The 27,021-nt window shown below is 24.2% G+C and overlaps 1 protein-coding gene across 3 annotated transcripts in view; it reads left to right on the forward strand.

Annotated features, from left to right (window-relative positions):
• The window catches only part of LOC114126445 (GTPase-activating Rap/Ran-GAP domain-like protein 3), a 309,554-nt gene that overhangs the window by 200,332 nt on the left and 82,201 nt on the right, over positions 1-27,021 (forward strand). For 2 of the 3 annotated variants that reach the window (XM_050200598.1, XM_050200599.1), the window contains one exon: positions 18,012-18,081. In XM_050200598.1, the coding sequence (XP_050056555.1) occupies positions 18,012-18,081 (70 nt within the window). Of the gene's footprint in view, positions 1-11,143; positions 11,708-18,011; positions 18,082-27,021 lie in introns of all 3 variants that reach the window. The other variant, XM_027990390.2, reaches the window with a different exon arrangement.

The raw sequence follows: 27,021 nt of genomic DNA on the forward strand, positions 1-27,021 counted from the left end.
TGATATTGTTTCGAAAATGTAAAAAAGTATTTTAGAAAAACAATCCTTTGCCAATTTTATAGTTAAGTGTGAATATAAATTTTCATCATATTAGAAAAATTTTAAAATACAGTATTATTTCAAAAGTCTCCAGACACACTTAGTATGCAGTATATATTTTTATTTAAGACGATCTTAATAAAAAATGTCTCTCATTCCTTCTGGTGGATTTTATTTTCTTAACATTTTTTCATGTGAAGAGAATATCTATATTCTATATTATAATCTATAATATTTAATATGTATATGATAACCTACTTCCTATTTATTGTAATATATTATAATAATAAAGTAAATATAAAGACAAATTATAGATAGAATACTTGCTAGTCGTGGGAGTTAATATATTATTGAATTGTTAAATTGTCTACCGTACTGTAAACATTTATTGAGAAAATTTAATAGCTGCATAGTTTGTGAAGGTTTATGTATAACATATATATTATGTATATTTTGCGTGTGTGTCAGTGGCGTGTTTAGGACTCTATCTTAGGAGATAATAATATGACGTATTTATTTACAAATAATTAAACATGAAATACAATGACAAAATTATATATATTTATACCGTTACCTCAACAGTAAAATATTTTTTCCTTTAAATAATGTATTACTTATTATCACTATAAATATAAATATATTCAGTAAGTATAGATGTAATTGATACTCAATATTGTTAATAATATACGTTTATACGTACATTATGTGACATTTAATCATTATTACTTATATTACTTTATTATATTTTTATTTGTACATAAAGTCATCATTATTAACATAATAAGTAATAACAAATAATATAAAACATTAAACAAGTATAATTAATTATAATTACTTACTTTAATAGGTAGTAAAATATTTGATTTTCAATATATTTACATATCATGTAAACTAAATTATTGTGTTTTATTTATCTGTATTTTAATAGTCATTTTCTTTTAACAACATATAAATGATTGACACTATTATTAAAGACACACACTACAATTGAAAGGCCAAAGTTGGATCTTGAACAGTAAAAACAAAAAATTTAACTTAAGCTTAATTTTTTTTTTTTTTTTTGTTTTCATAAAACATTTAATTATTAATTGTCTTACAATAATAAAACTATCAATTTATAAATAATAATAATATATAATATATATATACATGCTGTATAAGTATAAAACACAGGCAAAAATAAGCAAATGAACCCATTTTAGAAAAAAAAGTATTGTTTGATAGGTTAAAAATAAAACTTCCTATCCTGTATTATGTATTCATATATCATATACGATACCTAATAGTAAACTAAATTTAAATAATACAATTTTCCTGAGTGGCTTCTTTCTTCAAATGATTTTTGTAATTTTTATATTAAGTTCAAATTTTAACTAAATTACAAAATTAATGTTAAGAAATAAAAATATATATTTGACTAATATTATTATACCTATTCATATCTCTTTTTTATTTTATCTAATATTGGTTGAAAACAAATGTTTAATTACAATCACTCGCTAAAATGACACTTGTTAATGTATAATTTATTCAAATGAATGCTTTAATAGTTTAATATTTAACTTGAGTATGTGTTCAAGTGGTATAGCATTATTACTCTTCGCATTTATATACCTGTTGGCTGTTTTACAATTCCGTTAAACATATATTTATATAAGTATTGTAACTGTCAATCTCGTATTTACTTATTACTTGCAAAATATTATTTCTAGCTTTTTACTAATCGATATAATAACTCATAAAATTGTTTTATTATTTTTAAATTATGTTGTAATTAATATGAATATCAAATTATCTATTCAGTTATTACTTATTAGTTTATTTAGCTTTTATTAATATTAAACATTTATAATCTATATGTATAGATATTAATATTATAGATTTTCATATCCTATTGGATTAATTATTCGGGTTTAGGTTTTTAGATACCTATTTTGATTTGTAATGTAGAAGATTAACTGCAATTTTGTTAAATACATCTTTAAGGCATTATTCACAATGATATTATTATGATGTTTTTTTAACATGTTAAATAATTATTTAAATTTATAAATTTGGTTTCATTTGAATACCGCGTGTTACTACTTGACGTATATTATTATCTACGATACGTCTATATAAAACATGTACATACTCATCGTAATATATTCATTGTCTACCTATTAAATATTTATGCATCAACTTAATTTAGTATTGCTAAAAATAGATTTTTTTTAATTAAAGGTACCTAACCACCTATTTAATATTTTCAAAATAAAAATAGTCTATTATTAGGAATTGATTGTGTATCTATTATAAAAATAACCTAACTATATTCAGTGATGATATAGAAAAATGTAACTTACTTTATTTTGTATTGTGTATGACGTTTTGACAGCTTATATTCAACCCTGATTGACTTGTAGATCATATTTTATGTTATATTTTAAACTTTTAAATCGTAAAAATAAAGTTAATTAATATTTATTTTTTTGTGTATTACAAATTTAAATACAAAACGTACCTATATTTATTTATAATTTATTAAAATAGTCAATTTTTATTGATATACACAATATGTTTGAAATGTACAATAATATCACAAAATGTGCTCAAAAATAACTATAAAAATTATGGTAAAAATAAATAGTATTAAAATTTAATAATAGATTGTAATTTATCACAATATAATATTGATAATTTAATTAGGTCCCAATTTAAGTTTTAATACTAATTCAATTCCTGAAGAGATTAACTATTTCAATTTTATCTCTTACGTTCATTTTATTTTTAGTAATTTTGTTTACATTAATTATAACTCTATGATAATATAATTTTCTAAGTTTTGCTTTTTGTATTACTTTTAATTAGTTTAAAAAAAATAATGTTAGTTTATGTGCATAAATGTGTGTTATATTCCAATAGTATCTTGTGAATTATTTTTTTTTAGTATTGAAAAAAAAATGTCATGTAAAATGTTCTGAAACATCAATCTTGTTTGACTGAAAAAGATCATATCATCGTGTATATCTATAAAAATAAATAAAATGTCAGTATTATTTTTCCCTCACAAAGTGATATGAGAATAGAATTTTGAAAGTGGTTCATATGATACGTAATTTTTAAGGTTTACACAATCAGATTATACAAACCAAGTTCCATTATTCACTTGTCAATATTATATAGCTATCTACTTTTTTAAAAATACATCACACCAATCTAAACATTTTACGACATAAAATAAAACTACTCATTTATTCTTGTAATAATATATTTTATTATTTAACCTGATTTTTTTCTGTAAAAATGAATTATTTCAATGTAAAATTATTATACAACCTGCGTAGGTACATGTCGTATATTATACTTATATAATTCTAGTAAATTAGGTAAAACACAAATTTATTTTTCTTCGTGTACCTATTATGAAGTGTCTAATATTCCAGTGTGTATATGGGTATAAATAATTTTCAAACATGTTTTTATGCAATTGTTTTTTTTTTTTTAATGTAAATATTTTATGTATATATATATATTCCTCGATCATTAATATTCAACTTATAGTTCGAAATATGCATTCTAAATGTTATAATAACGCAAACAAAACTAATTTTAAATGAATCGTTTTTTTTAACAACATCAATACTTGTACTTTATTAGCGTCCCCTATCCTTTACGTCCTTGTGTACGTGTGTTTATATGTATGACAGTTTGCGGGCGTCTGCACACTGCACTGTTATTCAAAAAGTATAATATTATCACGAACAATAGTCAATTATACTATGCTATACCCCAGTTCAAATATGCAATAGTACATTAATGTATTATACCTGTGATATTAGGTACATATATACTATATTATCATTTAAAGTGTTTAGTAGTGCTTTAATTGTCAAAAGGAAATTAGTATTTTGTTGTGCTATTTGAATGGTGTGTCGTGTGTATCTATAAAGTGATTACGCTCGTATGCAATAACGAAAATGTTGTAGTTTATTTGTTTTAAAGAACACATTAGTTCGTTTATTTCTATCAAACAAATATTCTCTTCTGTAATGAGGAATATAATACTATTTAATTTGTTTAAATATATATTTTTTTTATTATGAGTATTCAGACTTTTTTATAATTAAATACCTAATTGATACATGTTCTATTAAATAACAATGTATTCTAAATGTACATTATCTAAATGTACTCGTTTTTCTGAATACTCAAAAACAATTAAGTAATACTTTATCTAAAGAAAAATATTCCGTTTAACGCTTTTAATTAGTTTAGTTTTTTTATTCATAGATTAGAATGATATTTGACAAGTGCTAGTAAATACATCTGATAAATATTAAAAGACTTTAAATTATTTTACAATTTATAATTCTGTATAAAACATAATAGACCTCTTAAATAAAAAATGTGTTTGTTTTGTTATGCATCATGAACCATATTATAATATATAAATATAATTATTATGGGGATTTATGTTATAGCTCTAAAATTTTACTTTATTTTAATAATAAAATAAAATGTACAGATTTATATTTATAATTTAATATTTTTATCAAGAAAAAAAATTATTTGAAAATTTTAATTTATCTTTTAACAAAATATTAAAAAATACTTAAACATTTAGAAATTCAAAAAATGTCTTTATAATTTTAGTTTTAATACATTTTTCTAGGTGTATAATATGAAGTTTTTGTTTAATATTGATATAAATTAAAAATAACATTAGGTATATTAAATTTAATTTTAAATTAATCAGAAGTTATTATTTTGAATTTTGAGCTGATAAATGGTTTTATTATTTATGTATTATTTTGCATCTGAAGACAATTTTTAATTTAATAAATGCTATCAATTTTGGGGGAGATTTTTGTTAAAAATTGTTTAGTTAAAAACTAGTTAAACTTTAGTAATATTATTAGAATAATAAACAAAATCTTCAGTAAGAACTATTTTTCAAAGAATACTCTAATTTAACAAAATTTAAAAGCATAATATTTTGCATATTTTAGAATATTTTTAAGTATTTAGTAATTTGTATTATTAATTAAAAAATAATTTTTGATTCATATACGATTTTTTTTTTTATTATTATTATTTTAACTTATAGTCACTATATACTAGCTTATCCTATACAAGGTTGTCCGTGCACAAATTAAATGCCCGTGGATTTATACCCTTTCAAATTCTGTTAATTTTAAACTGCGTGGATTTTGGAACATGATTATTTGTGTTGTTTTGACAAATATACAATATTTGATTTCTGTTTACTGAAATAAAATCCCTGTGTGAATCTATTTTTAAAATTATATATTTTTTAAATTCTTTCTTATTGTTCATGTAAACTTTAGATTCTCAAGTATTAAAGGAAATTTTTTTTTAATTTCAAGTACATACACGTTGTTATTTTTGAGAAATGGTTATCAGTCAGTGAGAGAGTAGTATTGGAATGTAATACAGAATATTTTGATTTATTTTAAATAATACTAAGCAATTGTTTTTTATTTATGAATGATGTTATTTTTTTTAAATTTTGACCACATCGCATCCAAAGTTTTTGGTATTTTGTTTTATACTCTAATTATTATTATTAAAGGTACCTATAATCTTCGTAAAAAGAGAATATACATAGATATAGATCAAGTTGTTTTATTTAATCTAAATTCTATAGTTCATTCATCGAATTTATTATTTATAAACGAAATTTCACCTAACCGTTCGGGCGCACTTAAATGTTTCAAAATAATACATTTTTCGTTCTCATCCATCCGACTACCACCATTCCACCGAATCCATTGGAAATATCGTAGGTATATACCACTATTGTTACACTGTCTCATTGAGTGTATATATATATATAATATTGGACATTCCAAAGATTCTGTGGGCACCTCCGTCGGGGGTAATAATTGTCTCCGGTATATGCGGTAGGAGGATTGCAAGTACCTCATGCGTGTTACAGTGGCGTACGAACACACAAATTAGAGTTACTCCTCGGCACACAATCCACCCGCACTTCTATAATAGACCTTCACCCTCTATTAAAATGCCCGTCCTACACACCACTACCACAGTTACCCGACACATGACAAATGGGTCCTTTTCGCGAGATATACCTATATAACCGTGTTTCGCAGATTATTTCGGCCCGGCTGGCAGCAACACTTGTTCGCGGTCGCACGCAGCGCGTAACACTACACACGCACCTATATAATGATAATAATAAGAATAATACTTCTACTTCTTCATGCGGTCTATCTTATCCACCCACCAAGCCACCCAGACATATATTGGTGGAGAGTTTTATCAATAATTTCTTATATAGGTAGAACGGTATCAAGTTTCCGATAGAAAAAACCTGAATTCCTACTCACTTTTTAACTGTTGTTTATTGTTATATACATATTTTATAATATACATATGTGATTTTTTTTTCTCTGCCCAATTTCCGGTTCCATCTCCGGCCGGATACAGTGTTTGATATTTTTTTATTAAGTGAGGATGGAAAGGAAAGCTTACAAAGCTTTATCATAAATGTCCTTAGGGATTTATCACTTAAAAACGTGTTACAAAAATATTAACCTCCACCATCATTATATTAACATTACGTTAATAAGGTTAATATTCTTAACATTTAGTAATTTACATTAAGATTCTCTACAAAATTCTCATACAATCTATAAAGTGATAAAAAATTATTAGGGAACTACCAAAATATTAAATAAGACAATTCAGTGAATAATAACAATATAATGTTTAGTTCAGTTTATTAAATAATTACCGATTTGTAATAAATCTAAACTATAATTAAACGTATATGTTTTTCATTACATTTTGGAACAAATAAAATAATATTTATCAATATATCGCATTTAATTCAATAAATAGATTTGTCAGATACGTTATTGTGTTTTCTACACCTGAATTAAAACTGGGCAGTGCACAATAATGTACATACACGTTTTTCAACATAAATCATTCATTTTCTACGTAATAATTCTTGGTTTTCTTCTATTAAACATAAGAGTACCTACTTACATACAACTTATGTAAGTGGTGATTTCAAAAAATCAATTAAATTTTATATAGTTGTCTCTTTCTTTTAGTTTAGTAAAGTGTTATAATACTTTTAACAGCAATATTTATTGCCAGGAGAGAAAAAAAGGTTACCGAATAATTGAGATAATTTTCATTTGTTCTTTCTATATAATCGCCGTTTTATAAAATTATTATTGCGATTCAGTCTGCTCAGAATAATTTAAAATTTTGATTACAGAGGTGAACTGAATAGAAATCGTATTTGTATTATATACTCCATTTGTTTGAACTTTAAATGCGTAATATTTGTAAATAAAATAAATACTTACACGATATTTACACAAAAATATTTTCAGAAAAATGTTCTACTAAAATATAATAAGATAAAATCTACAACAATACGAGAACTGGATTAACAGGGTTAGGTTAGACAAGCAATGATGAAATCATAATTCAATTCATAATAATAATAATGTGACAGAATAATAGGTACATACAATATATCCAAAAAATTGACAGGAAAAATTTTCCTGTTTTAGTACCGCACTTAAAAGTTCTCGACGGCCCGTTTAACCGGTGATTTTTCTATTTTACTTTGTCATATTATACAACTATATACCTCACGCTTCGTCGTCAAATTTGTTGCGCACGTATGATGAACGCTGAACGCAACATATTTCTGTACCTTTCACGTTGTAGTTTTCAATCGGTGTCGGCACGTCGGATGCAGATAAAAAGCGGCTTGCGTAAACCTTCGACATACGTAAAATGATTTACTCGGCTGGCAGATTGGTTTTATTTTCTACTCCTTTTTTCTCTCATTTTCCCTGCATTTTTTCTTCGTTTTTCGTTTTACGCGAGGAAATATAGAACGCCCGCAATTTCCCAACGCCACCACGTCTTTTATCATATATATAAGTACTATACACCTTATATACATCATAATATGACATATATATATATATATATTATATCGTCAGTTTGATCGAAAAATGCCCTCTAATCAATCCGCTCACGTTTCTGAACCATCGTATACGCCAAAGTTGTCGAGAAATATTTTACCGATGAAACGGAATAACCGCCGTCGTTCTACCGTGAAGTATAATAATTTGAATGGAATACGAGCTACAATACGTATTTTAATAAAATCATCAAACGTTCGATTATATAATACACAACTTAACTATATTATACCTTGGACGAATCGTGTTTTGATTAACAATTACGTACGTTGCTACTCCACTTTAATTATCAAGTGCAGATTGCAATGCGTAATCCATACTCGATGCTATATACTAAATGTGTAACTGTTTAATATTGTGTTATGTTTTCCTATATTTGGACGATTTGAAACACTGTAATTCATTTGTCATAATAATTTTTTAATTATTTTGTATATTTTCCTCTTTGAAATTTGAAAAGCCCAGTTATTTTGTCAGATTTTAATTTGTTATTATTAAATTGTCATGAACACGGATATACAATTTTGACAAGTGTACCATGGCTATGTATACATATTATATAGAGTATGTATATGCACTATGTACATAATATTATATAGTCATATATAATATAATGCATTATATTATTATCATATTCATACACGTAGATCACACAAACATGATATTCATCTAAATTTATTGTTATGGATAAATGCATTTTGTTTATTCAAGATATACTATTTGTATTAGTAGTAAATTAAATCTTTCGATGTTCGTGAGCTATACAATGCACTTGGGGTGTTTGGGTAATTTATAATTTTAATTCATGTATATATGATTAATACATGCACCGTATTTCAGTATTAACTAGAATTTATTAATTAATATATTTCCAAAAATTATTTCACACCAAAGAATATTAGGTTATACTGATTATAATAGCTGAAAAACTGAAACCTAATCATTAATTTATATTCTAAGTATACATACGATTGAATACAAATATAAAATAATAATAATTTTTACTGGAATCTATAATATAAAATATACTTAATAACAAAATACTGGTTTTAAAGCGAACTTTTTAAATAAGTACATTTTAAAATTGGTTTACAATTTTTTTTGTAAGAGTACCTTCTAATCGACCTGACATTTATTATTTAAATTAGTTAAAAAAAAATCAATTGATGGTTTTTTTTCGTTAACATATTATAAATAATAAGGCAGTTGGAATAAATACAGTAAAAATAATAATTAACAAAAAGGTAGAAAGTATATTATTCTGCGGCACACGAAGGGGAGCAAAGCTCGTTTCTAGAAATAATGGTCTGGTAGAGCAGGTAATCTTCAATAATACTGAATTCCCTTATAAATTTTAGTAACAATCAAAAAAAAAAAAAAAATGTATTCATATGTAACATATTAAATGTATTAGATAAATTATATACTTATGGTAAAAATACATAGTGTGTCTAAAAACTAGAAATGTTAAGACCTTCAACTTTTTTTGTACATAACACATGATTGACATACAATGATTAATTTAGTAAATGATTTATTTAGTATAATATGTACCTACACAATACAATCAAGTGTAAATAGTTATTGCTATCTTTAAATTTTAATCCAGAGACTTAAAAGATAAGGTCAAGTTCTTATTCTGCCTCTTCTTGCTATAGCGTGGTTGCAATATCAATTTTTAATATTTTAATTATTAACACCTTACAACTGAAATTAATTGTGTCCGAAAAAAAATCAATATTTAAAAATAGTTTTATTTAAATTGTTGTCACTCTATGTAACTTTTTTCAAATATTTATTTGCAAACACATTTTTGATTTTAATTTACCGGGATACCTACGAGACTTGTTTATAATTTAATTTTGTTTTGTATTAAGTTCTTAGTTAGTTGAATAAAGTATGTCAATGATAATATAATTTAATATAAGTTATAGCTTTTAAATATAAGTACTGAATATTTAGCTGGTCGCTTATAATAAAAATAAACAAGTAAATTAAGTAAGTGTGTAGTAAAAAAAGTTCTCTCAAAGCTAGTGGCATCCATTATTATTAGTTAATTATTCAATCTGGCTTATCAAACAATGTCTTTAATATTTCCATAGTAATATAATCATACATTTATCATAACTATATATAAATTCTGTCTTTCATTCAAATTTAGGTTTACCGATTTCCTAAGCGAATTGTATACACAATTATGAGATGATAATAAATTATGAAAATCTCAAACAAATGTTGAAAAGTTATAATTAACACAATACTCAAATATCAAAAAATATTAGTTAATTAAATAAAAATAAATATTTTTTATAACTATAATAAATCGCCATCTACCATGTATTTGTTTATTTGTATTTAAATTAATGTTATCAAATACATAGTATCAGATATTAAATGTACATAAATATATAATAGTTTATAATGTGGGTACATATTATTAATATTATCTAATATAATACATTATTAACTTATTAAATTCCGATTTTATTTTTATCCACTAGTCTTTTTAGTATATTTTGAAAATATGCATCACCATTAGGACGATTAAAATGCTGAGTTTTTTACACGATAAATTACATGCGGTAAATTATGAATTACATGATATTGTAGAGAATAAATGGCACCTTTAAAACCACGAACGGAAAATTTTCGTTAATTTGTTAATGTTGTTACAGTCGATGGGAGGGGGACTGTGTACCGGCGATAATGATATTTTTTTACATTGCAATATTGTGTCACTGTATTATCTGTATGACTATATATTCAGAACTTTCCAAGATTATGGTAGCGTAACGGTGGTTATGGGGTCAGTTGGGTCACACATAATAACAATCATAATAACACACATACGCACTAGTGGTGTAAATTGGGCGTGTTTGTGGAGAGCGGATGAATAAATGTAGTTAACTATAGTTTTTAAAAACAAAAAAAAAAGGTCATTTGGGGATGTACGACACCCAAATACTCCCCCCCCCTACAATTACGCCGCTGACACGCACATCGGGGTTTTAACAGGCGAAAATATTGTCTTTTTGTCTGGCTCAACGATAGTAAAATGCAGTGGACATCTAACGAAACGCAATATGACGAAACGGTATTATAATCACAATGTATTTTGAGTATAGAACACGAAAACGGTTGTTGATCGGTTCGGCGAGCTGTGAACGTAGAAAAAACACAAGAGTCGAAAATCGCGGGAAAACCTCTGACCTCTCCTTCCCCCACGTCTAGTAGATTTGCACGCCGGACCCGCGCCCGTCGGACAGTCGTCTCCGTATAACCATCGTTTACGTTGCCGTTGTCGTTTCCAACACGGACTCGCGAACGTGGCGCCGACGGTCCTCCATCGGAGGCGGCGGCGGCGTCGGCGGCGGTGGCCTTATCGGCGACGTCGAACGGACGTCGTCGGCGACCACCACCATGAAGCTGGTGTCGCGTCTCCGGGGTGTGGACAGTAATAGAGACGGCCAACAGCAGCAGTCTCCGCCGCCGCCGCCGTCCACGTTGCCGGGCGGACGGCGGCTGAGCGTCGCGGCCGCCCCGCCCCGCGCCGCGTCCGCCGCTGGCGTCACGGCGGCCAGGGACCGGTCCAGGTCGCTGTGCGTCGAACGGCTGGGCCTGGCCACGCTCCTGCACCCGGCCGCCATACCGGTCAGAGAACTCAACAGGAGGCGGGCCTCGTCCGCACTGTGAGTATTGTCATTTTACTATAATAATATTTAAAAGTTGCGTTATCGTTGTTCACGAGACCCTGTCCACGTGACCGTGCTAAGCGACGTGCAGTCTACTGATACTGATATTATTTTATATATTGATTTATGATTTGAAAATTGCGGATTATAATAATATGTATACCTATATTTTTGTTGTGATTTATGTTATGTTGGGTAACATTTTTTGCTCTGAAAACAATTTTTTAATGCGAATATCTTTAGATCGATCGGCCAATACAATTAAATTACGAAAAGAGTGTATTATTGCTCTGTGTGTAAAAAACAACAGACGGTTGTATTTTAAAAAGTACAATGGAATATAACTATTGTTATTTTTAGATATACTTTTGAACATATTATTTATATTGCATATTTAAAGACTTTTAGATTGTCAAGAGGCATGGCCTAATTTAATTATCAATACATTAAAGTTTGGCACAGAAAAAGTTGGTCTCACGAGTTGGCATAACAATATTCTACATAGTATAGGTACTTAGTTTTATCAGTATTCTTCGATGCAAATCATCATAAATTACATACAATGTTATTCATTTGTTTTCGTTATCATTTTCAGTTCTTCTGTAGGTATTTTCCAAAAAATCACAATAAATAATAATATTTTTCTGCAAGTACTATGCAGTTTATCAAAAAAGTTAACCATTTATCGACTTTAAATGGGCTCAGTAATTTAAAATCGTTAAAATTTGAAGTTTTAAAAAGATTTCATAAATGTTCAAAAGTAGTTCAAATATTTTTTTTTGCAACAAATTGAGATAAAATATGATTTATTAATCAGTAAATGACTTCTTAAAAGTTATTTATAAATAAAGTTTAATTTTAGTATCAAATAATAAAGCTTCTGTAATAAAGAAATTTAACTTAAAAACTAGATGACTGAAAATGTAACGTGATTTCATTGTTTAATTATTAATGATATCAAAATTAAAACAAACAAATTATAGAAAGCAGATATTTGAAGCTTATCTGTTCTGTTTAAATATCGCAGTGTATTATTATTATAGTGCCTAATGTTTATAAAACATCTTTAAAAATAATGAGTCCTCATTATTTGATTTACAAATCTCAATAACAATAACTCATATCAATATAGTTAAAAATATTTTAAAAAAACTTCTGTAAAAATAAATTAATATTATTTTAGATTAATCAAAATTCTTAATTTATAGTGAGTATTACTATATAATATATATATATTATTTTACTCCGATTTATATTTAATTTAGTATAATATACGCATAATATATTATGTATGTGAAGTTATCTTGAATAGCTTTGATAGTTATTAACCATGATATACTAATCAATAAAATCATTCTATTTTTTAAATAATAATAGTACAGGGCTCAAATAATTTAAATTATATGAGACCATATAGGTATTATACTTATAAACGTATAACAAAACAATGAAAATAACCTCGAATTTTATTATTTATATTGTAGATAGATACTTAACTAACCAAATCAAGCTATTTATAATTAGTTTAATTATAAATAACTAATATCATAAAATATTTTTAAGTTAAATTATAATGTTAGTTTTAAAAGATTATTCACAAGAATTGTATTTACATTTTTTTTTCTTTATTCATACATGTACAAATTCAACAAATTCAATAATGTAATTTAGGTAATTAAAACTTACTATATCAATAACTTTAATATAGATTCATAGTTGATTGTACAGGATTAATAATAATATATTATCCAAAACGTTATATTAAATTAACGCTTTAATCTTATAAAAAATTTAATGTGGCACAGGCTAAGAAAATATTTTTATACCTAAAAACCTGTATGAGATAGCATCATTTTTTATCTTAAACGAATCTTTAAGTTGTACTTTATGCACAATGTTCATTAGTATAACATTGCACATAAAACTTTAAAATTATGGGATAAATGACGATCTGGCTTGAAATATTTTTAATTATTGGGTAGGTATTATTATGATTATCTCTCGAGTCGTAGCTTGGGACTACTTACCAGATTCATGATATAAAAGCGTTTTCAATTCCCACGGTGCATCAAGTTATCATACTTCTCAAAGTGGTATTTGGATCATAAAAAAATTTTTATACGCAATCATAAAAAGAAAAATTATGCCCCATAGTACACTTTAATACAACGGCGTTATAGATCATAATATTTTCTATAATATTGATTTATACTGAATATTTGGCGTGTTGTCTTAGGTTTAAAAACTTTAAATTAATATGTTTCCATATTTTATTCGTCATGTTTAGTAAAAGTAATGTAAGAATACACAAAAAAACATGTTGATTTCTTTAATTCATCTGAAAAAATAATTTTACTATTAATTAGTAAAGAAAAATACATGAATATAAATATCACAAAATATGAAATATATACTTATACTTTATAGTGATATATTTTGACAAATTATCACTACTCAGAAATCATTTAACAATGAATATACAACGACATATCATAAACACACAAATGTAATGATTCTATTAACAAATCGACCAATCGATACCTACTGTATTGACATCAACTTGGCCATCGTTTTCTATGCATGATGTTATCTTAGATTTATAATATTTTTTATTTTAAACAAAATTTTTTTTGACTCTCTCTTCAAATTTCAATTAAACATTACGAACTATGTTTAGACAATTTCCAATGGTAATAATTAATAATACGTTTTATATTTATACTATACACTATATTATATAGATTAATGATAATTTAAACTGTACTTAATGAAAACAAATAATCATTTTTCCTGTCTTATAACAATAATAAAATTTAAAAAAAACATTGAACAGATAGGTTTTGAAGTTCATCTATTTCTATACAATATTTGTTTTAATACAAATATTGGTAATATTATAAAACATATTAAATACTTTGATTTATAACAAATGTTATTTTATAATATAAAGATAAATTATGATTTATACTATGTGTAATATTAAAAATTGTCTTCTTATAAGTACATTTACATTGGTAATGTTATGTTATTTTTAACAATATTTCCATCATAAAAATAGTGATACCGCTGAATCAACTATATGCACTAAATAATGCTAAGGATAAAACATTAGGCGTATACATATTTTTCTCGAATCCTTCTAAATGCAAATATACTTGAGTCGTTAAGAATTTTATTGAGTACATAATGTTGTATTTTTACGGTATCAGTTCAAGTGGAAAATTTGAATTTATTTATGCATTTTTGTTATAAAAATGCATACAAGCGTAAACTTTCATGCACTTGATATTTTCTTACGAATGCTCGATTTTGTGTTTTGAAGCTTTGTAACATAAGCACTATCATGAGGATTTGAAAACTTTGTCAAATTCATAAGTGTGTTTAATGTTTTTTACCGATAAATGTTTATTATAAAATATCGTTTTGAGTTAATTTATTTGAAACGTAATTTTTATTAATTTACTAGGTATGAATTAATATTTTTGAGGTCAAAATATCATTATTACTATTGATTTCTTAAATAATTTTTTTCTAATTATGATTTATATTAATTAAAAAATATATTTATAATATAACTGGAATACGGGACACTGGTTTTGGTCTGCGGGCTTAGTCCTATTACGGCTTAGGTTAAATTATTAAAGTGATAATTATAAGGCCATTAAAATATTAATATTACATAAACATTTATGTCGAACATTTTTACAAAGCTTTGTCAATTTGGCTCATTCATCCATTATTTTAATTTAGATAAACATATTATTTTAAATGGAAAATTTGTATTATTAGGTATATTATTAATATATTATAATATATATATATATATGTATTACAACGTGAAAATTTAATACAAGTATAAAAAAATCATTACTATTAAAAAATCAAAAACCTCAAACTTAAAATAAATTATTTCGATATTCAAATATGTAAACTCATCAGTATTTTAAATTATAGTTAAATATTTTTTATTATTAGGGCTAGAGTTTTGATGTAAAGGTATTATCTTTTTTTCTGGTGTTTAGAAAGGTTGCCCCGTAGGTATAAAATGTATTTTGAGTGATACTAGTTATTTTAAAGTAATATTTTTTTTGGTATTTTTTGACGATTTTAGTGCATTTTCTTAGTTTTTAGAGCATTTTTCACAATTTCGTTCAATCACCGCTAGGCCTTGATAAGTATCAGTGAATTAGTAACAAATAAGTACTTTCAGGACTAAAATAAACAAGTAAGAAATAAGTAATATAATAAAAATAAAAAATCATACATACATTTTTTTCCCAATTTTAAGCTATAATAAAAGAAATTTAAATGTATTTTTATAGTACATTTTTTGAGATTTTTTAGGGCATTACAATTCCAGCTCTAATTATTAGGCATTTAATCGTATAACGTATTTAATAGTTAGGTATGTAAAAATATATTTGATACATTTAAATTTAACTACTGTAGTAGAACCTAATCTAATTATCAACATTTATCATACAGGTTATTGAAGTAAAATATTTCAGTTTTATGTTATCAAAGAAAAATATAATGTATATACTCACTATACCCGTAGGAGTATAAGAAAGAAAACTCAACCCAAAAGCTTGCCAAAAACACTGTTTTTAATGGTTTCTTGTTAAAGTTTAATGTTAACAGGAACTTTTTCGATAAATTGTTTTACAACTGTTACCTGCCAACTCTTATTTTCATTGTTTTTTTAAAAGAAAATTATGCAAATAAGTAAATAAGTAAAAAAAAAAATGGTTGATTTGTTTTACAACACATATTTTAATTAAAAAAAAATCATATTTACAACTAATCTTTTTTTTTTTTAAATGAATACTAGAATTTCAAATAATAGCATAGTAAATTTAATATCAGCTATTATTAATAGTAATATATAACTATTTAAATACTTATTGAAGGTTTGTATAATATGTCAAAAAATAATTTAATTTCTTTAAATAGTTATAAAATATATTCTAATAGGTAAATAAATGTTGTCAAATTTTAATTATACATATTTTAACTTCTATGAAAGTTTATAAGTACCTATAAAAAAAGTTATTAAATTACATTAAATTTCATAAAAATCCATAGCATTTCAAATTATTTTCTCTCATTGATTATAATATAACATAATATAGTTTAACACAATAATATAATTGTTTGCTCTTGTTTGAATATCTAAATATATTTCAGGCCTAGTCTGAGTTAATACCGTTATCCTCATCCTAGAAAGTGAATACTAGTAAATACCTACAGCGTGCTTCATAACTGTTTCGACTTATTTTTCTTACCAAATTTATATACTTTTAATGTTGTTCGTTTGTTTTTTTAATTCTAATCATTTTCATAATTTATAATATGAATTCATTACACGTTTAGTACATTTATTTATACTCCATAAAATAAAAAATTATATTAACGATAAATATTATTTAATTTTAAATTAAGTAGCTGGTTAATACATACTTACAGTTTTGTTGAAAAACCATATTTTTTTTTTTTGTTATGTAATATAAAAAATATTTTGTTAAGTTTTGCGGATAATGTATATTCCGTATAAGTTGTTAATTATTGTAATAATGAATAGTTACTAAAAGTATTCATCAAATTAATATACTTAAGTTGCTGTTTATAATTTTGTACTCGCTTATAATTTATACACATTGATAATTTGTTAGGTACTTGTACATTTTACAATTTGCTTGTTACGTAATTATTAAAATCATCATTGTAATATTACTGACTTAATTATAAAGTGCCAGTTGTGTCTGTCACGAGATTTTATGCAAGTATTTATAATTGAATTTTAGTCATGCCATATTAAGACAGAGATATACTGAAAATTCAGAAAGGGTTACACCTCAATAATGTTTTAAATTACACAGTTTTATTTTATATTGTGTTGTATGAATATAATTTCATAACGAATAAAAAAATATAAGATGTACCTAAGTTAAATGATTAAATAACTATATAATGCTAGAGTGGTTGGTAGATACCATTGAGCAATCTGTTTTCGAAAAATGATTATCGAAACAAAAACAATTGTTTTTTAAACTGTTAATAGTAAATACTATATAACCGCTTATTTCTATATGTTAAACAAATTATTTTTGTTTTTAAATAAGTATTACAAACTAAATACTAGCAAATTAATTTCAATTACTCCTGAAAAATATTTATTATAGTACAAGTTTTTTTAAAACTCATCACTTAAAAAAAAAAATTAAAAAAATTGAGAGTAATTGAAAAAGTAAAATGTATTCGTTTGTATTTATTTTTATAACATTTATTTAATTTTTTTCAGATCGTCGTCTAATGATCTCATATCTCGACGTGGTGTGTTCAGTAGGCGTCATTATGGTTCTGTTGAATTGGTAAGTAAATTTACTTATCGATATTAAGGAGATATATTATTAATATTAAATAAGATTGAATGAATCTGTAAAAATCATTAACATTTAAGTGCTTTTAAAATCCAATTTAGCAATGTATACAAAGTACATTAGGGAGATATTTCAAAGAAGAAATAGAAAAAAAAAATTGAAGAAAAGTTATTAGATTTGTGATACGATTTTGTAGGTAAACATAAGGTAGATATTTTTAGTTGTAGGTATGTGGCATTGTTGTCGACACTTTTTGTCTGAATTACTGATAAAAAAGACCACAGAGATGCGTATAGCATCGTAGTTTATTTAATTCGTTCTAAAAAAAAGGCTTACGTTTGTGTCTATTATATATATAATATAATATATAAGCTTTATCAGAAGCGTTTTAGTGAGACTGTTCGGAGATTTCCATTAGTGGCTTTATCCATTTTTCTATATAACCTCCATTTCTCACGACAACATTTTTATCTGCTCATCTTAACTCTTTTAAAGGGTAAACATATTAAATATCCGTTTTATCATAACAGTTTTAGTAGCCATCGGATGTGAGCGATTTTTGACAAATCCTTCTTGAAGCCACGATAGTATTGCTTATTCCCAGCCAAATCGATGAAGTCAATATGATTATTGAAACTTTTTTTTATATATATATAAATATATATTTAATATATTATACTAAATAATAAATAAAGATACATTTCATAACTTAATTAAATTAATAAAAGCATAATTTAATCAAGGAAATGATTTTGATTGAAAAACTCTTTATTAAATTACGATACTAACGGTTTATACCCTGTGTGCATACCGTTTTAAATGGCACAATACATTCTATATAATATTATATTAGTACAAAAGTATAAAATATAGTATAACTTTTTTTACTTAATTTTTACTTTGAATGCACTGATTATGTGCGTTATAATATTTATAATTCTTCAGCTTACTCCACTACAGCAATAACTACTGTAAAAAAGAAAAAAAAAGTATTCTCATATTATTCTTTTGAAAAATAAATGTAACGTATAACTTGCTTGGTTCATTTCTTCAATATAACATACAAAAAAAAAAAAAAAATAATACTAATATATGAAAATATTTAAAGTATTTTTAAATTGATCGATTAACTTAATAATTATCACAAGCGAATCATTGTCTATCATCTATTATTTTTAAGTTATTTTCAATAATTTTTTTCTTTAAAAAAAAAAAAACGAGCTTATTTCTAGTACTTAACAATTTATTAGAGAGTTTTAGAGTACTTGTGTAATATTGTATTACAATTTATTTTTTTTTTTTTTAGATAGAAATCTTATAAATGAACCTTATTAAATGTGATAATATACTTCCATCTAAGATACATACTGTGATTACTTTAGGTATAAGGTATTTATAATACGCTTTTGTTTTAAAAAGTTCCGTTAATCATTGTATCTATCATATAGTTGTACTTAATTGTGTACCTATCTATACATAAATGAACAATACGTCTTTAGAAAAATATATTAATAGAAAATTATTTTCAAAAATTAAAGGTTTGGTATTTCTTACTATTTGTATCATAGTAATTGTTTAATTAATTATAAAACATTAAAGCAGTTGTAATTTTATACTCTTAATTCTTTTGTAAATGCATGTAAAAAAATAAAAATAATTTAACGAATAGTTTTTATTTTTATTATTCTTTAACATTAAAAAAAAAGAATAATAAAAATACATAAAACTAAATATCTGTAATTTTTCTGTATCGTTCTCTTAAATATTTAGATAAAAGAAACGCCACCGTGTTTCTTACTAAAAATATATATTCACCTGAATTTAACTATGAAATATGAAATCTTATTTCTATGCCAAAATTTGCTATTGTGTTATATATCATAATAACTTATAACAATTTTATAGTTTATTGACCTTTGAAATGATATTAACAAAATGTTGTATAATTATATCTGTTTAGTGTCTATACTTCGACGGTTGAATAAACATCTGCGATTCATCCATTCGTCTCTATACAATATATAGGTACACATCAGAAAACTTAACTATACAAATATTTCTTTAAGAATTAGTGCTCTGTTTGAGTGTATATTGATAGTAAAAACCTACGCTACGAGCAAGACAAGGCAATTAAGTACGGTGTTTGTATTCGTTTTTCGCAATGTTTCATTAGAAACTTTTTATCGTTTTCATCGTTCCTAAATCCAAAGTTAGGATCGTTTTATTGGGATGTGGTTGGTTTTTTTTTTGTATTTCCAACTGACAATCGTTCTAAGTGAGATTTTCTATTTTTCAGTAAAGCAAAAAAATATATGAACTTCGATGCCTACTTTATATCTATCCTACACAATCCATTTCTTTCTTCAATAAAATGTATCGATGTCTTCGTTCTGTCACAAATCAAAAAGGCTAAATAAGTCACCGACTGCTGCGCCTTTTTTGCAAAATTTTATATTATAGCTTAGTTACCATATTGGTCGTCCAACGATCAACACGATATAGTTGTTTGGTGTTAGTTTATATAAAATACTGTAACGTATACATAATTTAAATACATACCATACATCTCTGTATATAAAAATAAAATATTAACATTATTTTTCTATCATTTCGTCATACTGTATTATATTTATCCTAGACAATGCAAAAGCGATGAATTGGTTTTAAAATAATAATGTTTATTGATTTTTCTTATTTTCTAATATTTTTCCCAATAGAAATATTGATCTAGAAGTTTCTTGTAAGAATTTTAATAGCTGAAAATAAAATCAAGTAGGTACATTAAAAAGGAAATTTACGATTTTCACAATTATTTCTGTATAAACAAAATCACTTAGGCCCCGGAAAAAAACATAGTAAAATAAACAGTAAACCCGTTTTTAACAAAATTCAATTTTAATTGCCTATAATTATATATTATAACCTAACCTATATAATAACATATAATTTTAAATAAATATTTTCAATTATTTTCAAGTAAAATCAACAAATTTTAAACTACCTATCTCATAGACTCTGTGTTAAATCAAACTTTGTAAAACATTTATTTTTTTATTAAATTTATAATAATTCTCAATTATTATATGCTGGTATGAGTGAATTGAAATAAATGTCAAATATCTCATAAGCTGAATACTTTAATGTTATAATAATATAAACTAATATTAGTTACACTTCTTCCCTACTTTGTTTTACCAAAATATTTAACTCCCACTTTATAGACAGTATGATATTGTCTTTTATCTTCGAGTATGACGGCTGTTTGTCATTCTTTGACATCAATATCATCTATCTTGTAAAAATTTAACATATAATATAATTTTATAATAAACTATTTGATAGCTATATTTTAAATGGTAGTAAATGGTCCATTTATTATTTCTATATTTTTTATAAATTTTAACTAAAAATTCGCAAATGAACAACAGAATTACAAACATGTTATGATTATTATTATCAAATATTTAGTAAAATTTTAAAGTAAATAATAATAAAACCTAAATTTTAAATAGGTACCTATGTACATTGTACAACATACATTATAAATTATAATATATATTATTCTAAGCCTCTATTTATTATACCTAATTCACTAAATAATAATTATACAAACAGTTCATACTCCACCCGATCTTTAGTATAAAAACTTCATGACATTTCGAATGTACAATTGTATATAATATATTTTATAGATATTGTTATAAAATATAATACTAGAGGATTTTTCAAAAAAACCATACAATAATCTATCTAATAAGAAACTCAGTTTGTTATCAATAAGAATGACTTGTCTACGGTTTTTTGTTTTACGAGTATATTCTTTATTATTATTAAATTTTAGATAGATATGTTTTTTCATGATCAGGAAATTTGAATATTATATTATACTAGGTAAAATTTAACTTTTGTGCGTATTTTTATCAAATTCCCGAAGAAAACTATTGATTTTTTCAAAATTAAAATGATTAAATACAACATTTTATCAAACACTATAAAATGGGATAGAACGAGTCTTACAAATTTGCATTAAAAAAATCAAATTTTCTTCGTTCATACATTGTAAGTTTATGGAAATGTAATCAGCAACTTAGAAAATCAAAAAAATATGTTTTAATATTTGATGATATGTATATTTGTACTTTATAATATCTTCAAATTTACTAAAGTCATGATGATTCAGTTATTTTTCTAAGGTGTAATACAAGCTTTTAAGTTTTAACATCTAGGTACTAAAATAAATCATTTTTCTCCCGCAGTGTTATTTAATTTAAAATACATAAAATGTTAAAATTAATTAATGATTTAATATTTTGATAATATAATACATGGTTTCATTGTTAAAATAATATTAATTAATATATTTATAATCTTTTATGCTAAATTAATTAAAATAATATTCATATGAGTATACAAACTATAATAACTGTATATTAATTAATATTGTATTATATACCTATTTTATTAACTATATGGAGAAGATAGATGAATAAATGGCTCTAATTATACTTATAAGCTTGAGTAGAATGCCTAAATTATTTATTATACGTTGTTAAATAGAACCACCAGTTATACGAAAACAACTCAACGAAAATGAATGTATTAATTCAGCTTATAGGTTAGGTTATGAATAATAGTTACAAATAAAACTATTAATACACAACTATATATTATAAGAACATTTGAACAAATACGTATTATTAAGTACATCAAAACTACTAGCATTTTTTAATATAATATTATACAATTAATTTAATATTGGAATGTTTAATAATAACATAATATCTTTTAAAGTGTTTGAGATCGTTATATTGTTTCCAATAATCTTAATTCCAAACATTGAATTTTTAAAAGTTTTTATCACACTGTAATGTTTTTATTTTAGTACTGTATAATGTATAAGTAAACAAATACATAAATTACTTAATTTAATAATATTATATCAAATCTAATATAAATAAATAATCAATTTACATGATAACACTTAAACTCAAATAAAATAGTAAAACTTTAGGAACACAGAAATATGTATATAAATATGCTTCATAATAAACTAAGTATTAAACGACGAGCGATGACTAATAATATTGTATTAAATAGCTCTATTATTTTAGATTCTTATTAATTTTAGATTCAAGTTTGACTATAACTTTATAATTGTAAGTATCTTCATCGCAAAATTATAAGTTATATTTTAATTCTCTGATAAATTTTAATATAATTCTAAAACAATAATATAATATGGTTGCCTGAAAAACAAATAAAGTACTTTTTAAATAATCATTACTTAAATATGTATATATTTTTTTATGTATTTTAAAATTGTTATTACAACTACCAGTATTTGCCTATATTCTACAAAATGGCTTCGTTTAAAATTATTTTAAGGATTCTATGACAATTGTTTTCTAGTATATATATTTGAGGCTATATTATACTTATTTGTAATATTTGAAGTAGTTTTTTGATATTTTTATTTTGTTTTTATAACTATTGTTCTTGATTATTTAGAGTTTTTTAATTTTACTTAGTTTCATTGAATTTGGCCTTAACGCAAGTACATAATTCAATATTATATACGTATACTAAAAATACATCATTAGTATTTATTATAAACAATATTAATGTAATCAGTTACATTAATATTCAGTTATTATTATGAATAAATAGATGTATTGTATACTTAATAACAACTATAGGAGTTGTTGAAAGATTTATTTGCTTTGAATTTTTTTATAATCAAAATATTATATTCAATATTTCCAACGTATTTTTAAAATTTGATCTCTTATCGTAAAAACATTAAAACGAAATATTATTGAATATATAAAATAAAATAGTTTATTAGAATTATATATAATATGTATTAAAACAACTGACAGTATACAATTATATATCCGATGATTATATGATACGAATATATTCTCATTGAATTGGAGTAAAAAATATTTCATAACTTTGGTATATATTAAAATCTTCACTGTATTTTATTCTATAAAAATTAGATTTTGTAGGAAAAGTAACAGGTTTGTTGTTAATAGATCTTTTAATAATATAGACTCTGTTGATAATAATATATTATATAAGTAAACAATGTTTAATGATTTTTGATTAATTTGAATAAATTTTTGAAAAAAATACTTTATAATTCTGTAATACACATGCTAGTGCAATTTAAAACTTACCTTATACGCATCATATTATGTTGTTTGTATCCAAAATTCTATTAACATTTCAATGGATATTTGTTTTATTTTTGTTTCAAAAACTATAATAAACTTAAGAGTTAAGATTGTTACAGTTTGATTTACTAGTGTTCAAAAAATTTGTTTTGGGTAGCTTACTAAAAACTTTATACTTATATAAATATAATTGTATAAGTTATCAAAATCTACGAATCATGTATGTTGATTTATGAATGTAATATATCGTATACATAATTACATATAGTGTTGACTTAAAAACTAGGTATTGACAAAATGTGAATGTTTACTATTGGATGACACAAGCATTTGTCTCGTTATAATTTCAATAGTTTAGTTTCTCAAGTATTAGGTTGGTAAGCACAGACGCTGTAACATTGTGGAATTGTATTTTGCGAAACGATTTTTCCGTGGTATGTCAGAGAGTTAATGTGAAGAACTCTAGCTAGAAATTTCCACCCCTATCTTGGAACTTGGGTATATATTTTTTTGTATATACCCTTGAAGTCTTTGAAGATTGATGATTCGTTAGAACCGTAAATCTTTGGGACGCAGGACACAGCTATACGCAGAGAGATACATATCTAAACGGTTACAGGTTCCTGACGCTTAAATGTTTACCACTTATATATAGTGAAATTACGTATACCACTAACAGGATCCCGTCAAGGATTTTGGTTAAATTGTGTAGCGAGCGATAACTAAAACGTACTTTTACATTGTACCATATGTTACTTTATAATTAATCATAAATTATAAAAAATATATAATATTATAAAAGAAATATTGAATACTTTAAATATACTGTAATATTATTATTATGAACTATATTAAGTTAAAAACCTTTTTTTTTTTTTTTTTGTTATTATTATTTATTTTTTTTTTTTTTTGACAAATGAATATTTTTACTTTCTTAATGTAAATAATATAACTTTATATTTTATTTAAATAATCTACAATGTGTACAGTTATGTACGATGAGTAAATTTGAAACATTATTTACATTTTACATTTTACATTGAATATACTCTGAACACAATATTGTAATTATTTATCTAATATCCTTTATCCATCATACTTATATTGTTTATTGAAATCTATTACTTTATACTTTTAATAATGATAAATGAAAATTGTTTAAATATTTTTAAGAATAAACATAATTGTGAGTTCTTTTTTTATTTATTAATTATATATGTGTATAACTGTAAAATTATAATTCTTAGAAAATACAAAGGGTATTCAAAAACAATAAGACTGTTATTTAAAAAAAAAAATAATAACAATACCTTAATAATTAATTATTATACTAGGTTATATTGTATAATAAGACAAATTAAATAAGTCAATATCAGGCCTCATAGCATAATTCAATCATTCGTGATAGACAATTTAGTAAAACATGTTTTGCGTACACCTTACCGTTTTCAAAATGGCTACACTCGAGTCGATGAAGCCGCAATGAGAAATTGTTCGTTATTGTTTTTTGTATGGATTAACGACTACTCAAAACCGTGAAGAGATGGAATAAGTATAAAAAAAGACTTACTGCATTGTGTAAATGTATTTCAGTGACATAAACTGTTTTTATAAGAAAAAACGACAGCAAGAGACGCAGAGCTGGTATACACGACCGACGTTATTTTAGGAAGAAATAATGTAAATTTTTTTCTAAATGAAAAATCTGATTTTAAATCTTATTTATAATGACAAATTACCTCTATTGGGTTTTCTTCATTCTTTTATTTTTATATAGATATTTTTATTGTTTTATCGATTAAGCTTCTTTTTCAGCTTTATAATAGATAGTTTAATATAGAATTGTATTTAAAAAAATAATATATTCGTGTGGGTATATATAATTTTCAAATTGTAAGTAAATACCTGCAGGATCTACCTTGGAATGTTAATACTTTTACTGGACCATATTCGAGCAGTATGTATTAATATTTAATTAATATTCAAACATCATAACGTCATTCATATTCATAATTTAATTTAACAATCTGATTTTGTTTTCATATTTCATACGTGTACGATTTTTTGATAATACAACATAAACCTATGATCGTTAAATTCCACTATTTCTTTTTTATATCTAAACCGAGACATATTCTGTAACACATGTTTTTATATCCATTAATTTACATGTATAATCATTCAAAATAAATAACAGAAAAAAAAAACATTAATATCTGTAAAAAAAAAAAAAAAATAGTACAAATAAAATTTATAAAATCAAATTTTAATATTTTGCTAGGTACGTAGGCACTATTATTTTCTTCACCCATTTTTATATCCTAAAATGTGTTCAATAAATATAAAACTAAAATATTACCATTTTAATTTATATCTATTTTATTTTAAGTTTAATTTAACTGTTCTTATTTTTTATATTCATAATTAATATATAACAACAATATTAAACCAGAATTATTAAAATATATATTTATATATATTATTTTATTAACAATATTAGTTTACAATTTAATAAATTAAGAACACTTTTATGCATTTTAGGAAAACAAAGTAGCGCAATAACTACCTCACCACTTCTCAGTTTTAAATTTAAATGGCTATAAGCCTATAAATAATGATCACTAGTTCAAGACTAAATATTTAGATACGCGGCATTTTCAGTATTTTAAAAACTTTATGGAAAAAAAATGGATACGTTTATTAAAATTAAAAATTGCAACTAAAAAATCTCTAAATTTTGAAAAAAAAAATA

The sequence above is a fragment of the Aphis gossypii genome, chromosome 2 (assembly GCF_020184175.1).
Source record: "Aphis gossypii isolate Hap1 chromosome 2, ASM2018417v2, whole genome shotgun sequence".
Lineage (NCBI taxonomy): Eukaryota > Metazoa > Arthropoda > Insecta > Hemiptera > Aphididae > Aphis > Aphis gossypii.